This window comes from Scylla paramamosain, chromosome 44 (assembly GCF_035594125.1).
Source record: "Scylla paramamosain isolate STU-SP2022 chromosome 44, ASM3559412v1, whole genome shotgun sequence".
Lineage (NCBI taxonomy): Eukaryota > Metazoa > Arthropoda > Malacostraca > Decapoda > Portunidae > Scylla > Scylla paramamosain.
Window position 1 is genome coordinate 12,273,473 of NC_087194.1, and position 20,000 is coordinate 12,293,472.

At 39.3% G+C, this 20,000-nt stretch overlaps 1 protein-coding gene and 1 pseudogene across 1 annotated transcript; one reads left to right on the top strand and one right to left on the bottom strand.

Annotated features, from left to right (window-relative positions):
* LOC135094113 (uncharacterized) overlaps window positions 1-359 on the top strand; it is a 35,213-nt pseudogene extending 34,854 nt beyond the window's left edge.
* Window positions 360-5,092: 4,733 nt separating this feature from the next.
* On the bottom strand, window positions 5,093-17,626 carry LOC135094174 (uncharacterized). Its single transcript, XM_063994021.1, has 8 exons — window positions 17,589-17,626; window positions 11,125-11,265; window positions 8,580-8,686; window positions 7,651-7,846; window positions 7,029-7,155; window positions 6,243-6,428; window positions 5,819-5,941; window positions 5,093-5,200 (listed from the first exon to the last, which is right to left on the bottom strand). Exons 1-7 carry the CDS (start codon window positions 17,589-17,591, stop codon window positions 5,847-5,849), a joined length of 855 nt encoding a protein of 284 aa, XP_063850091.1. The 5' UTR covers window positions 17,592-17,626; the 3' UTR covers window positions 5,093-5,200; window positions 5,819-5,846.
* Window positions 17,627-20,000: the final 2,374 nt, after the last annotated feature.

Here is a 20,000-nt window from a genome sequence, read left to right on the forward strand (position 1 = left end):
CTGAGCCACTGTAGTAGGGATGTTATGGTCAAACCTCCATACATTACTGTCTCTATCCAGTATGAGACTGGTGTTCAGGAAGCACAAGCATGTGCTGAATAACAAGAAGCCGGCGTGGCTCAAGAGGAAGAGTGAGTAGGACGAGAAAAAACAGAACAAATAAATCCCCTACACGTGTTGTCTCCATTGACACAAGCCATGAAAAGCTTGTCCATCTCTGAGTGCTAAGGAGCAGTGTGTTCAACTGATGATGTGGAAACTTGAGACAGCCAATCATTTAATGGACTTTAGTAGGTTTTGTCACCAGTCTTCTGTGTGTCACTCACTACATTTTGAAATTTTTACTTGTTCTATTTAATTTTGTGTGTATGTACACAATGTTTATGGTCAATAAACTATTTATAAAAACTATTTATCTGTGTAAGATAAAAGCAGTTATTATTATTATTATTATTATTATTATTATTATTATTATTATTATTATTATTATTATTACATATTTTCCTTGTATTTAAATATTATTATTATTATTATTATTATTATTATTATTATTATTATTATTATTATTATTATTACATTTTCCTTGTATTTAAATATTATTATTATTATTATTATTATTATTATTATTACATATTTTCCTTGTATTTAAATATTATTATTATTATTATTATTATTATTATTATTATTATTATTACATATTTTCCTTGTATTTAAATATTATTATTATTATTATTATTATTATTATTATTATTATTATTACATATTTTCCTTGTATTTAAATATTATTATTATTATTATTATTATTGTTATTATTATTATTATCATGCATTTTCTTGTATATAAATAAAATACTGTAACTGATTTTTTTTTTTTTTATCCATTTAGACACTCTCTCTCTCTCTCTCTCTCTCTCTCTCTCTCTCTCTCTCTCTCTCTCTCTCTCTCTCTCTCTCTCTCTCTCTCTCTCTCTCTCTCACTCGAATAAAATGACTGGTGAGGAACTCATTAAAGTGCTAAAAATTCCATTAAACTACGAGAAATAAGACGAATAATTATTATTTACCTAATAACACAAACAAGGAATAATAAACAAAACTTAAGCCAGAAAACACGAAAAGATAAAACTATCATATCAAGAAATACGGAGTTTTAAAAAATCATGAATATCAAATAAATAGCTCACATATAATCAATAAACACGTAAGGAACAGTAAATAAACAATTAAGCCCCTTCATTGCAAGGGCCAGAGTCGGAAAGTAAAAAAAAAAAAAAAAAAAAAAAAAAAAAAAAAAAAACTAAAGTACCGAGACTAAAACATAGGGAATTAGACAAATGACAATTAATAAGCACATAAGGAATAATGAATAAACAAAAATTAAGCCAGGAAGACTATTATAATAATTGCAAGGAGATAGAGATAAATATGTACGTGTATGTGAATTCGAGGTTAAAATGCTCAAATCTAGCCAATAGCACGACAATAGCAGGACATAAGTGAAGGTGTTCCTCAAGGCAGGGAAGGTGGGGGGAGGGGGGTTGGCTATAAACTATTGGGGGGATAACAGTTCCAATGACTATTAAGTAATGACGCATCCAGTTTGGCGTGTGTGTATTTTTCGCGTTGTGATAATTTAAAGGTTTTCTCGCGTTTTTATTTTGATTTATTGATTTATTTTATTTATTTATTCATTTATTTTGGCAGGTGTTATATTTGTTGAGTGTTTTAAGTATAACTGAGGCTCATTGCATCAAAACTCCATCCATAACCTTCGTGGGACGGTTCAATTTGGCAAGGTTTTTTTTTCGCATTTTGGATTTCGTAGTAAATTATGCATTTTCTCATATTTTTCTTTGCTGGTATTGTTTTCATTAAATTACTATAAGATTACTGTGTGTACTTGCTTAAATATTATTGCTTCTTTATATTAGATATCGTATTAAGAGAGAGAGAGAGAGAGAGAGAGAGAGAGAGAGAGAGAGAGAGAGAGAGAGAGAGTTAATCTACTGCTTGATAGCTATCATTTACTTCTCATTCCCTGAGTGAATCTGCTTAAATGCCACATTAATAAGACCTAAATTGCGTTTAGGAAAGTGTACAACAGGCAGAAGTACAAGTAACATGTTATTTTGCGTTCAGAAAGACGAAATGAATAGTAAATCAACTTACGGGGTCATAACAATTACACCACCAGATAATTCACAGCTAAAAGCAACAAATACATGAATAATCCTGTAGAACTCCCTTCGACTCCATATACGACTGGAAAGTTGGGGCGCCTTTCCCCCCACCCTCCACTACCACGCCTTCTTTTTTTAATCAGCCAGTCAAGCAATAAATCAATCCCTTCGTGAATCATACCCATTTCCAGGTGTCACCCCCACCCCTAGATCTCTCATTCTGTCACGTATGAACAAGTACAAAGGGCAAGCCAGCTGTCTCTTTTAATATTCTTGCCTGAAATAAGATTACAAATGAGGGTCTATTAATCATCCATTAAATAATCCATTTTTATTGCTTTCTCATTCTTCTTCCTCTGTGTATTGTTAAATTGGATGGTTATATCATTGTCCCTTCCTGTGTTTTAGTGTGCCATTACCTGTCCTCTCTTCCAGCCGATATTTAGTTTGTACTAAAATAGACTGGCATAACTTTACAATTTATACACAAATAACAACATAAACCAATAATGCATTGATATTATGCATGATAGGAGTGGACATTTCCACTCTACATCATTAATGAATGCATGATGAGACGCACACTATTACAAAGCTAATGAGTTCAATACAAACACTCAATAACAATTTCAATAACTTTATTAAAAATAGCAATCTTTATAAATCATGAAACCAGAAAACTTTAAGAACCTGGGGCTATAACATCAAATGCACAATAATGCAAACACTTTTTACACACACACACACACACACACTCTTTAATGATATTTCCTAATATACAGTATAATTCCAAACAGAGAGAGAGAGAGAGAGAGAGAGAGAGAGAGAGAGAGAGAGAGAGAGAGAGAGAGAGAGAGAGAGAGAGAGAGAGAGAGAGAGAGAGAGAGAGAGAGAGAGAGAGAGAGAGAGAGAGAGAGAGAGAGAGAGAGAGAGACTGATGAACTACCTGGGGTCATAAATGCAAAGTACAGGTATCAGTCAGGCAAAGCATAGTGCTTGCCTGTTTCATATGGAATGTAAAAACATGGCTTCATATCATTCCAGACCTGGGATTATGGCCAAAAGTTACCAAGCAGTGCTGAGCAAAATCCAGTAGAGTAATATTCAGTATCATTGAATTACTGACAAAGTAAAGATCATTATGTGCAATGATACTCACTACCTAGGAGCATTTCAGGTTACTACCAAGAGTCTGACCATGCTGGCAGGGATGGTTAGGCTACAACACATTACATACTTCTCCATTGAAATCAGTCAGCTGATTAAATGGTGAGTTAAACCATTTTGATCATGTAAATCATATTAAGGCATTGGATGAGACCTGGACAGCTTGGGTCAACACCATACATAGGTACTCCACTACTCTGTGGGAGACACTTGACTGTGGCAAGAGTCATCACAATACCAAACACCATCCTTGACAAAGCACAGCATGGCCCACTCATCCACAGGAACCCAGCCATCTCTAAGGAGCAAATTAATGCTGCCCAGTGTCACTCCTCATCACTTTTAGGGAATAAGAAGTAGATCCCACCCCAGCACCATCTTTACATAGAATATAATACAGAGGATAGAGAAGGAATACAAACAGGGCACATGGTATGGTATAGAACACCAACCCTCACTTTTGGAAAACCCCAGCCACTCAGTAGGAGACCAGCCAGTCACCATGGCTATCACCTGGGGATTCTTAGGAACAGGTGTTAGGTATAGAATGAGAGATAGAGAAAACTCGCAATACATTTCAAGTCTATACGCAATACAATTTCAAGTCTACATAGACAAAAAATGTTCATGAATTAAATGCAATATTGTAAGTTCTAAATGTTATGTGGTACCTTAGATAGATGGACAGGTCACTTGAGAAGAGAAAATAAGAAATGTCTTAGGAAGAGTATTTTGTCATAATGACTGGTGAAGTAGATTTTGTCCCTTATCAGAGTGGTTGTGTAGCTGAAACAAATTAATGATTATCAAAACTGAGACACATTTGAGCTGATTGGTGAATTACAGTTTCAGAGTGGATACGGCATACACTGGGATGATAAAACTACTGCAGTCATAAAGTAGATGAAAAAATACTGTGGGGAGGAATGTAAAGCAGTAAAATATGCAACAAAAGAAAGAAAGAAAGAAAGAAAGAAAGAAAGAAAGAGAGAGAGAGAGAGAGAGAGAGAGAGAGAGAGAGAGAGAGAGAGAGAGAGAGAGAGAGAGAGAGAGAGAGAGAGAGAGAGAGAGAGAGAGAGAGAGAGAGAATGATGTGTCATGACATCTTTAAGTACAAATGAGTATATAGTAACCATACACTGATACTTGTCCCCTTATACAGTGATAAGTTTACCCAAACACAATGGACACGGATGGAACTTTTGGAGGCTAAAGTGCTCCAGGTGACTGGTGGACTCCATTTCATTGCGGAGGTCCAGGATTCTCTGCACAGTTGGGCTTTTGGTGTCAGTGGAAGTGGTGGCAGTGTGGCAGCAGTAACAGTTTTGGTCTTTCTATGGGCAAGTTCTGTAGGATTCATATTCTCCCTCCTCATGAGGGACATCAGTGTGAAAGGTCAACAGAGCATCAATTCCCTCCTCAGGCAAAGAATGATGGATGCAATTTTCTGTTTCTTGTTGTTGCTCCACCTTTTCAGAGTGCTTGAGGCGCTCGTCAGCCACCTTTCCACTGCTGGTGGGTGTCTCAGACTCACTGGTTCCTGTTCCACATCAAGAGTGTTAGCAGATGCCATTTGTATTTCATCTACTTAGTACATTACATCATTACATAAATAACTGGTGTTATCTGATATTAAAGTGCTAATGAGCAACATGCCACAGAAATCTGTTTATTTCAAGAAAATTATGAAGATAATAATAATGTTTTGTTGCACTTCATAAGATGGCTCAGTTTTTACTACTCACCAACACTGCTAATGATAGCAACTGAACTCTTAAGGACGCTGCTTATCTTCTCGAGCTGCTCAAGGTCATGATCTGCTTCCTTTTCCTGCACCAGCTTTGATATCAAATCCTGCAGGAAACAACTGTGTTAATTCACATTTTGAATAAATCTAATAGATGAAATTTCACTTACAACACCTTATGTGTCTCTGGTGACTCATGGAGGACAGATACATCACCTGAGACTAAATGGTCAGTGAAGAAGTTGACCCTTGATCCTGGCTAATCACATTAAGTACATTAAACACTCCTGTTAACTAATAAATGAGGGGTAGATTTCTCTGGAAGGTTACATTACACTACTTCCCTGGCATTTGAAAACATTTTGCTCTACATGAACTCATATGGAAGCTTTGCTGCAACATTAAATCTCAGCTAGATGCCAGATGGTGTAGCCTCCATCACAGAGCAAGGTAATGATATGAAGGCTTAGTACTTTGGTTAACACCTGAATAAGAACCGTTTGAGATGCAGCAGAGATCACTAACCTGCCAGCAATTGAATAAGAAGTGTGTGAGATGCAGCAGAGATCACTAACCTGCCAGCAATTGAATAAGAAGTGTGTGAGATGCAGCAGAGATCACTAACCTGCCAGCAATTGAATAAGAAGTGTGTGAGATGCAGCAGAAATCACTAATCTGCCAGCAATTGAATAAGAAGAGTGTGAGATGCAAAAGAGAGCACTAACCTGCTGAGTGGTTTTGCTTCATTTCCTCTCATTCATGATGGAGGCTGGCAAGGTCTAACTGGCGTTCTCGAGCTTGCTGCTTCATCACTCCTCGCTGCAACTGGTAGATGGTGATGTAGTCACCTGAAAAAGGATAAAATTCTTCATTAAAAGACCAAGGAAATGGCATACAGTAAACAGTAAACACTTCCTCCACTTCACTTTTACAGATGATTCAGTTGCAGCTTCTATTCAAGCTCAGTTCCTCCCAATCTTGTTGTTTCTCCTGATAAAACAATAAGTTTGTTTCTCTCAACTTTTCTTAATACAGCCTCAATAAACAAATCCAATAACAATGCTTTTATTTTGTTATTAATTAAAAAAAATTGAGCATCAGTGAGGAAAAATTATTTGCTTTATTATTAGAGAATATAAACTTTCTTACCTTTTGGTTCAGTTATGACATCTTCAGACAACTTTTCATGAGCAAGAGATTCTCCCAGCAGTTTGTTATACTTATCCCTCTCACAGTCTAGCTGAACCTGAAGACTGCTGCACTCACTCTCCAACCTGCTAACCTCAGATGTCAGTGTAGCCACTTGACCCAGCAATTTCCCCTTGGTATCTGTACCTGGAGGTGAAAAATTGATGCAACAGAGGGCCAGACAAGAATGACCAATGGAAGTAATTAGACGTAATGTAAGAAGTGGGTATAAGACTAAGGGAAATAGAAGGGCAATGGAGAGAGGGTTAGATGCACCAGAAATGTCTGTGGAGCCAGGAAAAATTTAAACTTGTAACAGAGATAACTAAGAGCAACTGTGAATGAATAAATGTGATGTGGCCTCAACCCATGAATGGGAAAATGCAAAAGCAGCACCTCAGACACCAGGACCATGATGACTGGCAGCTCCCAAAATTAGCTGCTGGCTTTTGTACTCCTAGTCACCACAGGAGGCTCATCCACAGCTAATCCTATCAGCTGATCATCTTGGGTGAAGTAATTGTTTATCAGTCTGGCTGTTGAGTCCTGATGCAGAGATGTGTGTGTGTGTGTGTGTGTGTGTGTGTGTGTGTGTGTGTGTGTGTGTGTGTGTGTGTGTGTGTGTGTGTGTGTGTGTGTGTGTGTGTGTGTGTGTGTGTGTGTGTGTGTGTGCACTTTGGAAAGCCTCCCTCCATGGAGAATGTCAGTTTGATATACAAATATATATTCATGTGGATGGTAGCTCACATTTAGCTTCTGAGTTCTCACATGAAGAGGTGCCATCCTTGTCTTTTTCCTCTGAGGGAGTGATTTTATACTCTGTGATAAGTGCATGCAGCTCACTATTCTGTCTTGTGACGTCTTTGATTTCTATCTGTGAAAGACACAAGAAGGCAGTAAGTTAACTTGTTTAACATGCCACATCATTTTATATATATTATGCCAAGTTTAAACAGGAAAGCCTCACCAGAAGCATCAACTAAAGACCAAAGTGATTAACAAATCTTTCACTTTACCAGCCTTAATGACAAAAGCTGCTGATGTAGCATCCCATCCATATCCTGCATTTTTACACCTTCATGATTCCCACACTGCATCATTTGTTCATGTCTTAAAGACATGGTCATGACAGAGTAGTCCTCACACTCCTGTCAGTGCTCTTCTGCATACACTTGAGCCTTGCACACTCCAAGCATTCCTTCCACTCATCCTTCTACATCTAAAGCACCATAGTACTCTCCACCCATTTTTAAGGAAACTGTCTCCATGCATAAACAAACACACAACCTCACGTACTCCATGTATTGTTTTCAGTAATGATTAATCTTACAAAGTAAACCAAACTAATATACAAAGACACTTGTGGTACCTTTGAAAGTTTGAGCTTATCTTCTAGTTCTTTAATCAGCTCTGTCAACGTGATATTTTCTTGAGCAAGGTGGTCGTGGCTCAGGCCATTCTCTTCAAAGTGGCTGTGGTTGTGGACCGTCACCAGCTGACCACTAAGGGACTCTGTCTTCTCCCACAACACAGTGATCTCGCGCTCTTTCTGCAACGCCTCCTGCCTGGTGAACAGCGTGGCAAGTGCACATACATTAGAACAGTGTGTGACCAATATGACGCCTCCATTCTACATTGCCATGACAATACAGGACTTTACTGAACATAAACCAATGACGCCTCCATTCTACATTGCCATGACAAGAATACAGGGCTTTACTGAACATAAACCAAGGATTCCCTCCTCCTCTCTCTAAGGGTTATGGTTCTCTCAACAGTTACAGCGTGGTGTGAGAGATGCAGTGCTGTCAAGGCTTTACTATTTACAGGAAGCAACACACCAATAAATAAATGTTACTTTGGAAATGAAACTGAATAATCAAAGGCTTTATATCTCATGAACTTCCCTTCTTTAATAAACTGTCTTCAAGCTGACAGACTCCAGTAGTATTGCATCTTAGGAATATTCTACAGCTGATTTCATAATAACTGCTCTCTAAAACTGACTACATGCCTCCTTCCCTGCCTCCTATAGACTCTACTCAACAATTGTTGTTATTCTGTTCATGCTGGTGTGATAGTTAACCAGTATATTAATTCCTTAGTTATGTACACTCTAGAATGGTGGTTCATTTTATCTACCAGTGATTGGAATTCCCACCTTGTAAGTATTACATTATTATTTGTTGATTGGTACCATTTGTATGCAATCAGAGAAAGATTTCAATATAAAAACATATCCATGTTACTGTTACCTTTCACAATGTAAACCAAAATGAAAGCTACATAAATTCTTACTTTAGATTTGTTGTCATTTCATTTAATGATGTAATTTCTTGGTTCTTGTGCTTTTTCAAGTGCAGTCCCTTTTCTGGTTTCTCAGTCAATTCTAATTTCTTATTGCTCTGTGGAAAAACAGAAAGTGCACATATTTAGGATGAACTGATTCAATAGTATTGGTGTTGACAATTTCTGCAGGAAGTTTATTCCATATATTTACTATATGATTAAAGAAAAAATGTTTGGCCTTGTGGGATTTAAAACATTTGGGTATAATCTTGAATCCATTATTTCTTGTTAGGTAGAATGAATAAGGAGGAGGAGGAGGAGGAGGAGGAGGAGGAGGAGGAGGAGGAGGAGGAGGAGGAGGAGGAGGAGGAGGAGGAGGAGGAGGAGGAGGAGGAGGAGGAGGAGGAGGAAGAAGGAGGAGGAGGAGGAGGAGGAGGGAGAAACAAAGATAGGAGGGAAGGAAGAAAGGAAGAAAAGGGAATAAGAGATTAATAGAGAGAGAGAGAGAGAGAGAGAGAGAGAGAGAGAGAGAGAGAGAGAGAGAGAGAGAGAGAGAGAGAGAGAGAGAGAGAGAGAGAGAGAGAGAGAGAGAGAGAGAGAGAGAGAGAGAGAGAGAGAGAGAGAATGATGTGACATGACATTTTTAAGTACAAATGAGTATATAGTAACCATACACTGATACTTGTCCCCTCATACAGTGATAAGTTTACCCAAACACAATGGACACAGATGGAACTTTTGGAGGCTAGAGTACTCCAGCTGACTGGTGGACTCCATTTCATTGAGGAGGTCCAGGATTCTTTGCACAGTTGGGCTTTTGGTGGCAGTGGAAGCGGTGGCAGTGGTGGTAGTGGCAGCAGTAACAGTTTTGGTCTTTCTATGGGCAAGTTCTGTAGAATTCATATTCTCCTCATGAGGGACGTCACTGTCAAGGGTCAACACAGCATCAATTCCCTCCTCAGGCAAAGAATGATGGATTGATGATTGAGAATACTGGTTAACTCCTGTGTTAGAGAGGTGGACAGAATAGGGGTGAGAGAAAGAAGAAAGTCTTGTGCAGCGATTTGTGCAGCGATTAATTTTTGCACTGTTTTTCTTTTGTTACCCTTGTCCTTTCTCCTTACTTATTAATCATCCAATTATTATTATACTGTATTCAAACTTTGAAACATACCCCTCTATTCTTTGGTGTGTTTTTCAAAATATTTTCATCATACTGAGAGAGAGAGAGAGAGAGAGAGAGAGAGAGAGAGAGAGAGAGAGAGAGAGAGAGAGAGAGAGAGAGAGAGAGAGAGAGAGAGAGAGAGAGAGAGAGAGAGAGAGAGAGAGAGAGAGAGAGAGAGAGAGATAATAGACCAGACGATAAGGAATAAGGAGAAAGAGGAGAAGGAGGAGGAGGAAGAAGGAGAGGAGGAGGAGGAGGAGGAGGAGGAGGAGGAGGAGGAGGAGGAGGAGGAGGAGGAGGAGGAGGAGGAGGAGGAGGAGGAGGAGGAGGAGGAGGAGGAGGAGGAAGTGAAGCTTAAGGAAGATGCTTTGAGAGAGAGAGAGAGAGAGAGAGAGAGAGAGAGAGAGAGAGAGAGAGAGAGAGAGAGAGAGAGAGAGAGAGAGAGAGAGAGAGAGAGAGAGAGAGAGAGAGAGAGAGAGAGAGAAGAGGAAAAGGAGAGAAAGGACATGAATTAATAAAAGACTCCTTCAGGTTTGTCTTCCCCTTTGAAGGATATATTATGGAAAGACACACAGGGAATAAATAGAGAACATGATTTTGGTATATGAACAGAGATGACAGAAAGAAGGAGAAAAGAAGTTAAAAAATTCTCAGATGCAAACATCAAATATTAACTAACATAACTCAGTCCACTTAATGATTATAAACAGACATTATAATTGTTCTCCCACTGCAGGGTTTCTGTTCCCCTGCACCACCATTGAGGAGGAGAAGCGGGTGTGTTCGGGAGGCAAGAGGAAGCTGTTCTGTAAGGATTTTGTGAACAATGGAGAAATATTGTGTCTCTTGGCCACTGCCTCTGCCCTTCTTGTCATTCTTTCCCTGGTAAGTGGTGATGGTCTTTTGTTGGTCTCTCTCTCTCTCTCTCTCTCTCTCTCTTGTGTGTGTTATTTTATTTATTTATTTAATTTCTTTTACCTGAAGGTTAACACTTTCTCATACTGGTGTTAGGTTCATCAGTCAGTCTTTTTTTTTTTTTTTTGTTTATTCATGCATTTATTATACCAGATTAGGGTGTTCCCAGTAGTACTCTCTCTCTCTCTCTCTCTCTCTCTCTCTCTCTCTCTCTCTCTCTCTCTCTCTCTCTCATATTCTCTACATGCTCCAATGAAAAACTAACTTGGTACAAGACTGAATGATGAAAATGCAAAACTGTGTATGTGTGTGTGTGTTTGTGTGTGTGTTTTACTTATTTATTTATTTATTATTTTCATTATTTTTTTTACTTGAGCATTTAATGCATTTCTTATACCAGGTTAGTGTTCCCAATAATACGTACTCACTCTCTCACTCTGTGTGTGTGTGTGTGTGTGTGTGTGTGTTATTTACCTCCCACAGGTGCACTATCTGATGTGTCTTGCTGCCAACTATGCCCACATCAAGGATCACGGCAAGCTGATGGAGCTGCAGGAGATGCAGTCCACGCTGCCCAAGGACCGATTCTGAAGCTGGGGAGGCCACGAACATCACCTGTGATATGACACGGTGGTACACGTCAGGAAAAGATGAGGATGTGGAGTTACAAAGTTAAAGAAAAGACATGGTGTTGCAAAATGTAGACCAAAGATAAGGATGAAATATAAGGCATGGAATTATAAAACCTAGACCAGTGATAATAGTAACATTAAGGACCAAATATAGGACATGGTATTACAAAATCTAAACAAGAGATAAGGACACATTATTACAGACACACAGAGGCTTCACTTAAATGCTTCAGTTCTTCATCCTGACTATTTTTTAAATTCAAATGTTTCTCCACTGTTACTTATAATAGTAATCAGGATAGGACAAGAAATAATGGGTTCAAGCATTGCAATTAGATTTAAAAAAAGATAAAAAGGAACTGGCTCTCAAAGAGAGTGTTGGATGACTAGAACAGACTCAGTAATCAGACTGTTAGTGCTGAGTAAATCTATGGATAGGGATGACAGGTGAAAATAGGTAGGTATTATTTATACAAAGGACTGCCATGTGTAGGCCTGATGGCTCCATTATTTTCATATCTTTTGATGTTGTTAGGGCTGAGTCATTAAGGAGCTTTAGAAGTGGACCAGCCAAATTTATGGATGAGGATAATAGGTGAAAGTAAGTAAGCACGTTTTGTACAAGGACCACCAAATGTAAGCCTGATGGCTTCCTGTACCAACCCTTGTGCTCTTGTGTTTTTATCAATATTAATAGAAATGATGACAACAGCAGTAAAAAGTTAGTTAACAAACTGCTAGGAAAGTTAACAGAGTTGTCAAGGGTGTCACAATGATTCCTGTGATAATTTGATAATGATTCTGTCTGTATTGGAAAAACACCCCTGAGAACCTGGATAATCATCTCTGTGGTCTGTGAAAAGTTGTCACCATGGGGCAGTGAAGCATTTAAGATTATGAACCTCATTAAACCATACTGGGAGATCATCACACTTGCTATTGTTACAGATATACATGCACATCTCTCTCTCTCTCTCTCTCTCTCTCTCTCTCTCACTGTGGTAAACATAACTCTATTTATACATACATATGTATAGACAGACAGACAGACTTTCATGCAGTAAAACCTACAGGTTTTACTGCAAATTTATGTCTTGCCAAAAATATATAAGATAAACAAGCCACATAAGCAGTGTCCTTGTTTTCTGAAGTGAAGGTGGATGCACTGGATACAAAAATAATAATAAATAAATGAGTAAATAAATAAATAAATAAATAAATAACAAGAATAAAAAAAATACCACTGACTGATATACTAGCTTTGTTCTGTGGTAGTGGTAGTGGTGGTGATGCCCTAAAGTTGTGTGTGTGTGTGTGTGTGTGTGTGTGTGTGTGTGTGTGTGTGTGTGTGTGTGTGTGTGTGTGTGTGTGTGTGTGTGTGTGTGTGTCTGGTAATGTCTATTTTTGGGTAGAGAAAAAATTTTTTTATTTTGTATTTTGGGAGTTCTTTTGCTGCATTGCAAGAATATTTATTTAATGATTTAGAATATTGTGGACTACAATTATTAATGGACTACTGCTGTGGATATTTTTTTGTATTTTAGTTTTTGTTTTAGTTTTGTTTGCTGTAATATGATTGTGTAGTCAATAAATCTATCTATCTATCTATCTATCTATCTGTGTGTGTGTGTGTGTGTGTGTGTGTGTAGGCGTGTGTGTTTTGAGTTCACACTGTCCTCTCATAATGTATTTTTCTATTCTCCTGTGTATTGTCTGCCTATTGAAGCTCCACTCCAAACTGCACAGCATACTCATGAGAAGCTTGATATTTGAACAATATTCATGCATCAATTGTTTCTGGTTTGCTTGTTATCATTCATTATTGCTTTTTCATGATCGCTGTTCCTCTGAAGTGTTTTATATTATCTACTTATTTGAACAGCATTATTAGATCTCTCTCTCTCTCTCTCTCTCTCTCTCTCTCTCTCTCTCTCTCTCTCTAGTTATCTATCTATCTTTATCATCTCTCTCTCTTTCTCTCTCTAGTAATCTATCTATATATCTTTCCTAGATTTCCCTCTCTCTATTTTTTTCTCTCTCTAGTAATCTATCTATCTGTGCATCTATCCATCACTGTTTGCCTCACATTCCATCATATTCCAGTGCAGACAGGTACTCCAATACTTCACTACACAACATTACATCCTTTCCCAGTCTTGCCTCCATCCACAGTTTGTCAACATAATGTTGCCAGTTCCTTACAACAATTTTGAGCTTCTGATGTGCCTCATAAACTTTGTAACCATCACTTGTATACATCAGTACCACTAGCACCATTTCATCTGCCTTGTCCATGAATCTATCTTGCTTCTCTTTAATATACCAGGCCAGCAATATCACACAGAACAGCCCAGACAAGGCACTACAGACTATACACACACACACACACACACACACACACACACACACACACACACACACACACACACACACACACACATTCACACTCTCAATCCTGTCAGCCCCTGGTGGGAAGGAATAGCAGTAGTAATGGTAGTCTATCTATCTATTTATCTATGTACCTGGCTAGCTTAAACAAAGTAGCACACACACACACACACACACACACACACACACACACACACACACACACACACACACACACACACACACACACACACACACACACACACACACACACACACCACGTAGTGTAGTGATTAGCATGCTCAGCTCACACTCAAGAAGGCCCGGGTTCAAATCCAAGGTGCAGCAAGCCAAATGGGTGAGCCTCTTAATGTGTAGCCCCTGTTCACCTTGCAGCAAGTAGGTACGGGATGTAACCCAAGGGGTTGTTACCTCGCTGTCCTGGTGTGTGGTGTGTGAGTGGTCTCAGTCCTACCCAAAGATCGGTCACTATAAGCTCTGAGCTCTTTCCATAGGGTAATGGCTGGCTGGGTGACCAGCAGACGACCGTAGGTGAATGACATCATTTATACTTGCAGCCATGTTGGTTCCTGGTGGAGAATAGCAGTAGCGGTAGTCTATCTATATGTCTATCTATCTATATACCTGGCAAGCTCAAGCAAAGCATCACACACACACACACACACACACACACACACACACACACACCAACCCTGTTGGCCCCTGGTGGAAAGGGACAGCCTTGTGGACCAACCTGCTGCACCCCAGGAGCTTAGACACACCACAGCTAGCCACACACTTCCATTTTACTCAATTCTTATATATATATTTCTATCAGTGGAGACATTTTTGCTTTGCTTTCTTATTAAGGTAAACTTTCCCATGGCTAATTCCTTCCTAGATTGTTTTTTTTACATACATTCTTGAAATTATATAAAATGTTCATACCTCTCTACATGTGTGTGATTCTGTGGATCTATAATCTATAAATGATTTTAATGCATTGCTCTTTCTGTGTGTGTGTGTGTGTGTGTGTGTGTGTGTGTGTGTGTGTGTGTGTGTGTGTGTGTGTGTTTACCTAGTTGTGGTTTACGGGAGGGGAGTAATCTCATAGTATCCCGTCTCTATATCTATCCAGTTTGGTCTTAAAAGCATGGACAGTTATGGCATTGACAACGTCTTCACTGAATTCATTCTATTTGTTCGCGCTTCTGTGTGTGTGTGTGTGTGTGTGTGTGTGTGTGTGTGTGTGTGTGTGTGTGTGTGTGTGTGTGTGTGTGTGTGTGTGTGTTTACTGAAGGCTAACAATAACAAGGGCATAGTTTTCCTATGTGAATTTTGGCGGTGGTGGTGGTCAGCAAATCACAAAAGGGCAAGGCATCTCACTTTCACTTGAGGAGATGAGTGATGTTACTGTTGTTAGGAAGGCTATAATACTTGGTGCAGTATCTTTGTATAAAGCTTGTATGTACCCATGTATGGTATGTATACAGTTTTGTATGTATATGTTAGTACACATGTGGTCCTGAAGGATGTATAGACCTGTAAGTGTTTTCTGCCTGTCCCACACGTAAAGTTTAACAGCAGCAGCAGTAACAGCAGACCCTCTAACTGCTTACATCAACATTTCCTCTCCCATACAATACACCTCACACCTTCTACAACACCTTAACTCAGTCCTCCCTTGCCTGCTAACTCCACAACTACAACCACTACCACAAACACTACCCTGTACATACCACACCACAATCCCTGATGCATTAAGTCCCAATACCCACATCCATACATCCAAACACCTTGACAGAGACTATTGCCAACATTGCACCAATCTTGTATCAGTGTCTGTTCATAATGGGACTGTACCTCTGCCGGTACCTGTATATATGATAACTTGCCATCAACGAATCCCTCCCTCCTTCCCTGGACCATTGATGGACCACAAACTAGAGGCTTATAGTGTGTGTGTGTGTGTGTGTGTGTGTGTGTGTGTGTGTGTGTGTGTGTGTGTGTGTGTGTGTGTGTGTGTGTGTTTGTGTGTGTGTGTGTGTGTGTGTGTGTGTATGTATGTTACGACACTGTACACAGTCACTATTAGTGCTGGGCTTGGCTTGATGACATTTCATCTGGCTTGTGTTTGAACAGTCCAGTAAGGACTGTTTTAGTAGTTCACTAAAATATCTACCTTCACTCTCACTATGATATCTATCACTCTTCATTCCCACCCTCACTAATACTTCACCCTCACCCTTACTCGTTCACTCTTACTATCACTATAATCATCTATCACCCTCACTAACAGCATCATATTTCTCTCCTTTTAGTGTCAATATCAATCATGTTTATTTCATTAAACATTAAATCTTTTGAAAGTAAGGTTTAGTGTCAGAAAAACACTTCTATTTCTCTTCCTTTGAGTGTCACAGTGTTTTTATATACATGACAGCAAAAACCACACTGAAAACTTATTGGCATTGTTTTCATAATACAAAGGTAGAGTGTGTTTATAATGTTATCAGTGAGTACAATCTGGCATCAGAACAATGCTCACGTTTTTCTCTTTTTTTAAGTGTGGTATTCCTTTTTAAATATATGTAAGAGCAATAATCAGGTCACTCTGGCTAGTGACAAATTTCTGCATGCCAGGGTATGTCTAATATAACACCAATATATTCAGAGGCACAAACACATAATAAGTGACACAAATGTGATAATTTTCAAGGCCTTTGTGTCTCCAATGACAACTTTGTGCATGCCAGGATGTATGATCATATTCCAAAACAATCCTGTACTGCACCTTCTCTACTTTTAAAAGGCTCTACTTGAAGCTACACGGGTTTTTAAGGGTATTTTTATGGTTTTAGTGACAGAGTAACGAGATTTCTACATTCTTAACAGGAAAAACATTCTTGAAAACCAATCTGATTATCTCTGTGGCCTTAGAAGAGTTGGGGTGAGAGAACAAGGCATTCCTGAATATGGGTCTCAATGGTAGCACTCTCTGAGGCAAAAATATGTAAAATGTAACACAACTTTCACCAGAGTCTTCAAAGCCAAAAAAAGTTTGACTGGAAAGGCATTGTACAGAATGACTACAATGATACTACTACTGTGTGTGGCTGTTCTGTGTTGAGAAGTGCAATATTTTTGTGGTGTCTGTGAGCACAGCACAATAAACTTGTTGTGTTCTGTGATGTTCTGTGACGTGCTGTTTTGTGCTGTCATGTGCCACCACTACTGATGTGATGCCCAGCACCCCTCTTCATTACACTGTGTTCCTGTGCAATGTGCTGTAATGTGTCATTAGTGATGTGAGCACCAGCAGCATCACCATCTGTGACATGGTGTTGTGTGCCGTCACCACTGACGTGACACCCAGCAAGCAACTTTATGTTGAGTTGTGGGCAGCGGGCCCAGCACTGATGTGTACAGCAGCACAGATCCCTTGTGCATGTGTGTGTGTGTGTGTGTGTGTGTGTGTGTGTGTGTGTCACTGGAGGCTGGAAGGCCAAGCTGGGCTGGGGTGAACAAGACAAGAATAGTTTACCTGGCTGTTTGTTCCTTTACTTGAAGGGTACAGTGTGCCAGCAACAAAGCCACAACATATTCTCAGCAATGAAAGATCAGGTTATTCAGAGTGGGAAATGTTCTAAGCATATTCATATCTTAATGTCCTGTGACTTCTAAGCCATGGCATTAAAAGTATTTCACAACAGAATATTTCTAACTTAGAATGTTCCTCTTTGGCATCCATCTGGCTACTGGTGCTGGTGGTGCCCACACAAAACAGGAAAAATTACTGTAAACACCACCTCAACTTTTTCTCTTATTTCACGGGCCCCCTGCCGCCCCCCACGTGACCCCCTGGTAGTCATGACGCCCCTGCTGTCCCTGGGTACTGAGAAATGCCTTCAATAACAAAGGAAAGCGTAATAACCTCACCATTTGTAAAATCTCAGATGTCTGGCCGAGTCCAAGTGTTCGAGTGAATATGGCGCTAGCTTCGTCTTTATTTTTATTAGTTTTTAGTATTTCCTGCTTGTCTATGTGTGTATTTTTTATTTTGTTGTGTTTTTTGGATGTCCATATTTACTGGGAAATCCCTCTAATAAGGAAAGAAGCGTAATAATCTCATCATTTGTAAGATCTCAAATCCTAGTGTTCGGGTGAATGTGGCTGCTGGCTTCGTATTTATTTTTATTATAGTTTATCGTATTTTCTACACACACACACACACACACACACACACACACACTAATTTCTATTATTACACATTGGAAAAAAAAATAGTAAGAGAGAGAGAGAGAGAGAGAGAGAGAGAGAGAGAGAGAGAGAGAGAGAGAGAGAGAGAGAGATTATTAAGACAACCCAGGTGAAAACATCAATTAATTACAAATATTTACATGTGTTTTTTTTAAGTAAATATTATATCTCATTTTTGTATTCATACATATAAAGGGTTGAACTTTTGATAATATTCTTGTCTGTTTGTCTGTCTGTCTGTCTGGTCTACTCCTTATGACGTCATAGATCACAATGGCTTCCTATTGGTTGCTGGAAATAACGTCACTACCTCCCAGCTCCGTGATTGGTGGAGAGGTAGTGACGTCATTTTTGTAAACTGGGTGACGCTTAAGACAGACAGACAGACAGACAGACAGAGAGAGAGAGAGAGAGAGAGAGAGAGAGAGAGAGAGAGAGAGAGAGAGAGAGAGAGAGAGAGAGAGAGAGAGAGAGAGAGAGAGAGACTGATGTGACTGACTGAATGACTAACTGTGCGACTGACTGACTGACCGACTGACTGACTGACTGACTGACTGAATGAATGACTGACTAACTGTGCGACTGAGTGACTGACTAACTGTGCGACTGAGTGACTGACTGACTGACTGACTGACTCACTCACTGACTCACTCACTCACTGACTAAATGACTGACTGAGTGATGTGACTGACTGACTCACTGACTAAATGACTGAGTGATGTGACTGACTCACTCACTGACTAAATGACTGACTGAGTGATGTGACTGACTGACTGACTGACTCACGGACTAAATGACTGAGTGATGTGACTGACTGACTCACTCACTGACTAAATGACTGACTGAGTGATGTGACTGACTGACTGACTGACTCACGGACTAAATGACTGAGTGATGTGACTGACTGACTCACTGATTCACTGACTAAATGACTGACTGAGTGATGTGACTGACTGACTCACTCACTGACTCACTGACTGACTGTGTGTGTGACTGACTGACTGACTGTGTGACTGACTGTGTGACTGACTGACTGACTGACTGAGTGATGTGACTAACTGACTGACTCACTCACTCACTCACTCACTGACTAAATGACTGACTGAGTGATGTGACTGACTGACTGACTGACTGACTGTGTGACTGACTCACTCACTGACTAAATGACTGACTGAGTGATGTGACTGACTGACTGACTGACTGACTGACTGAGTGATGTGACTAACTGACTGACTGACTGATTCACTCACTCACTGACTGACTAAATGACTGACTGAGTGATGTGACTGGCTGACTGTGTGACTGACTGACTGACTGACTGACCAAGTGACTGTGTGACTGACTGACTGACTGACTGACTGACTGACCGAGTGACTGTGACTGACTGACTGACAATGACTAATACCACTACTAGTGACTAATACCACTACTACTACTACTACTACTACTACTACTACTACTACTACTGTTATCGTTATTATTTTATTAGATTTGAAAAAAAAAAAAGAAGATTATAAGGAGAGAGAGAGAGAGAGAGAGAGAGAGAGAGAGAGAGAGAGAGAGAGAGAGAGAGAGAGCGCACTAACGGTTTTTCCCACGGGAAGGGTCGCATAGTGCCTTTCTTGCTCGGAAAGTGTCTCTGACTGAAGATGCTATCTATAAATTTATCAGATATAAAATATTTCTGATTTCATGATAAGAAATGTTGGAAAATGTACACCTAAAATGAAACTTCATTTATAATTCTACCACAAATACTAAGAAAGTTAATATTTTTTTTTCATTTTTCAGAATCCTTGATAAGGCATAAACTGAACTTTGAGAGGTCACATGGAGCTACAAAGTACATCATTGTATTCAGAATAACAAGGAGAAAATAATTATTAGTATTCAAACAATTTTCGGACAATTTCTAGGTTTACCATTTTTAGCCATCATACAAAACGGGAAAATAATTTAAGTGGCGAAAGGAAAGGGTTAAGAGAGAGAGAGAGAGAGAGAGAGAGAGAGAGAGAGAGAGAGAGAGAGAGAGAGAGTTGTAACACACACACACACACACACACACACACACACACACACACACACACACAC

Coding starts and splice junctions, on each gene's coding strand:
- LOC135094174 (XM_063994021.1), bottom strand. Junction 7,156..7,650: donor ATAAGCTCAAACTTTCAAAG/GTACCACAAGTG, acceptor TGTCTTTCACAG/ATAGAAATCAAAGACGTCAC. Junction 5,942..6,242: donor TGTCATAACTGAACCAAAAG/GTAAGAAAGTTT, acceptor ATCCTTTTTCAG/GTGACTACATCACCATCTAC.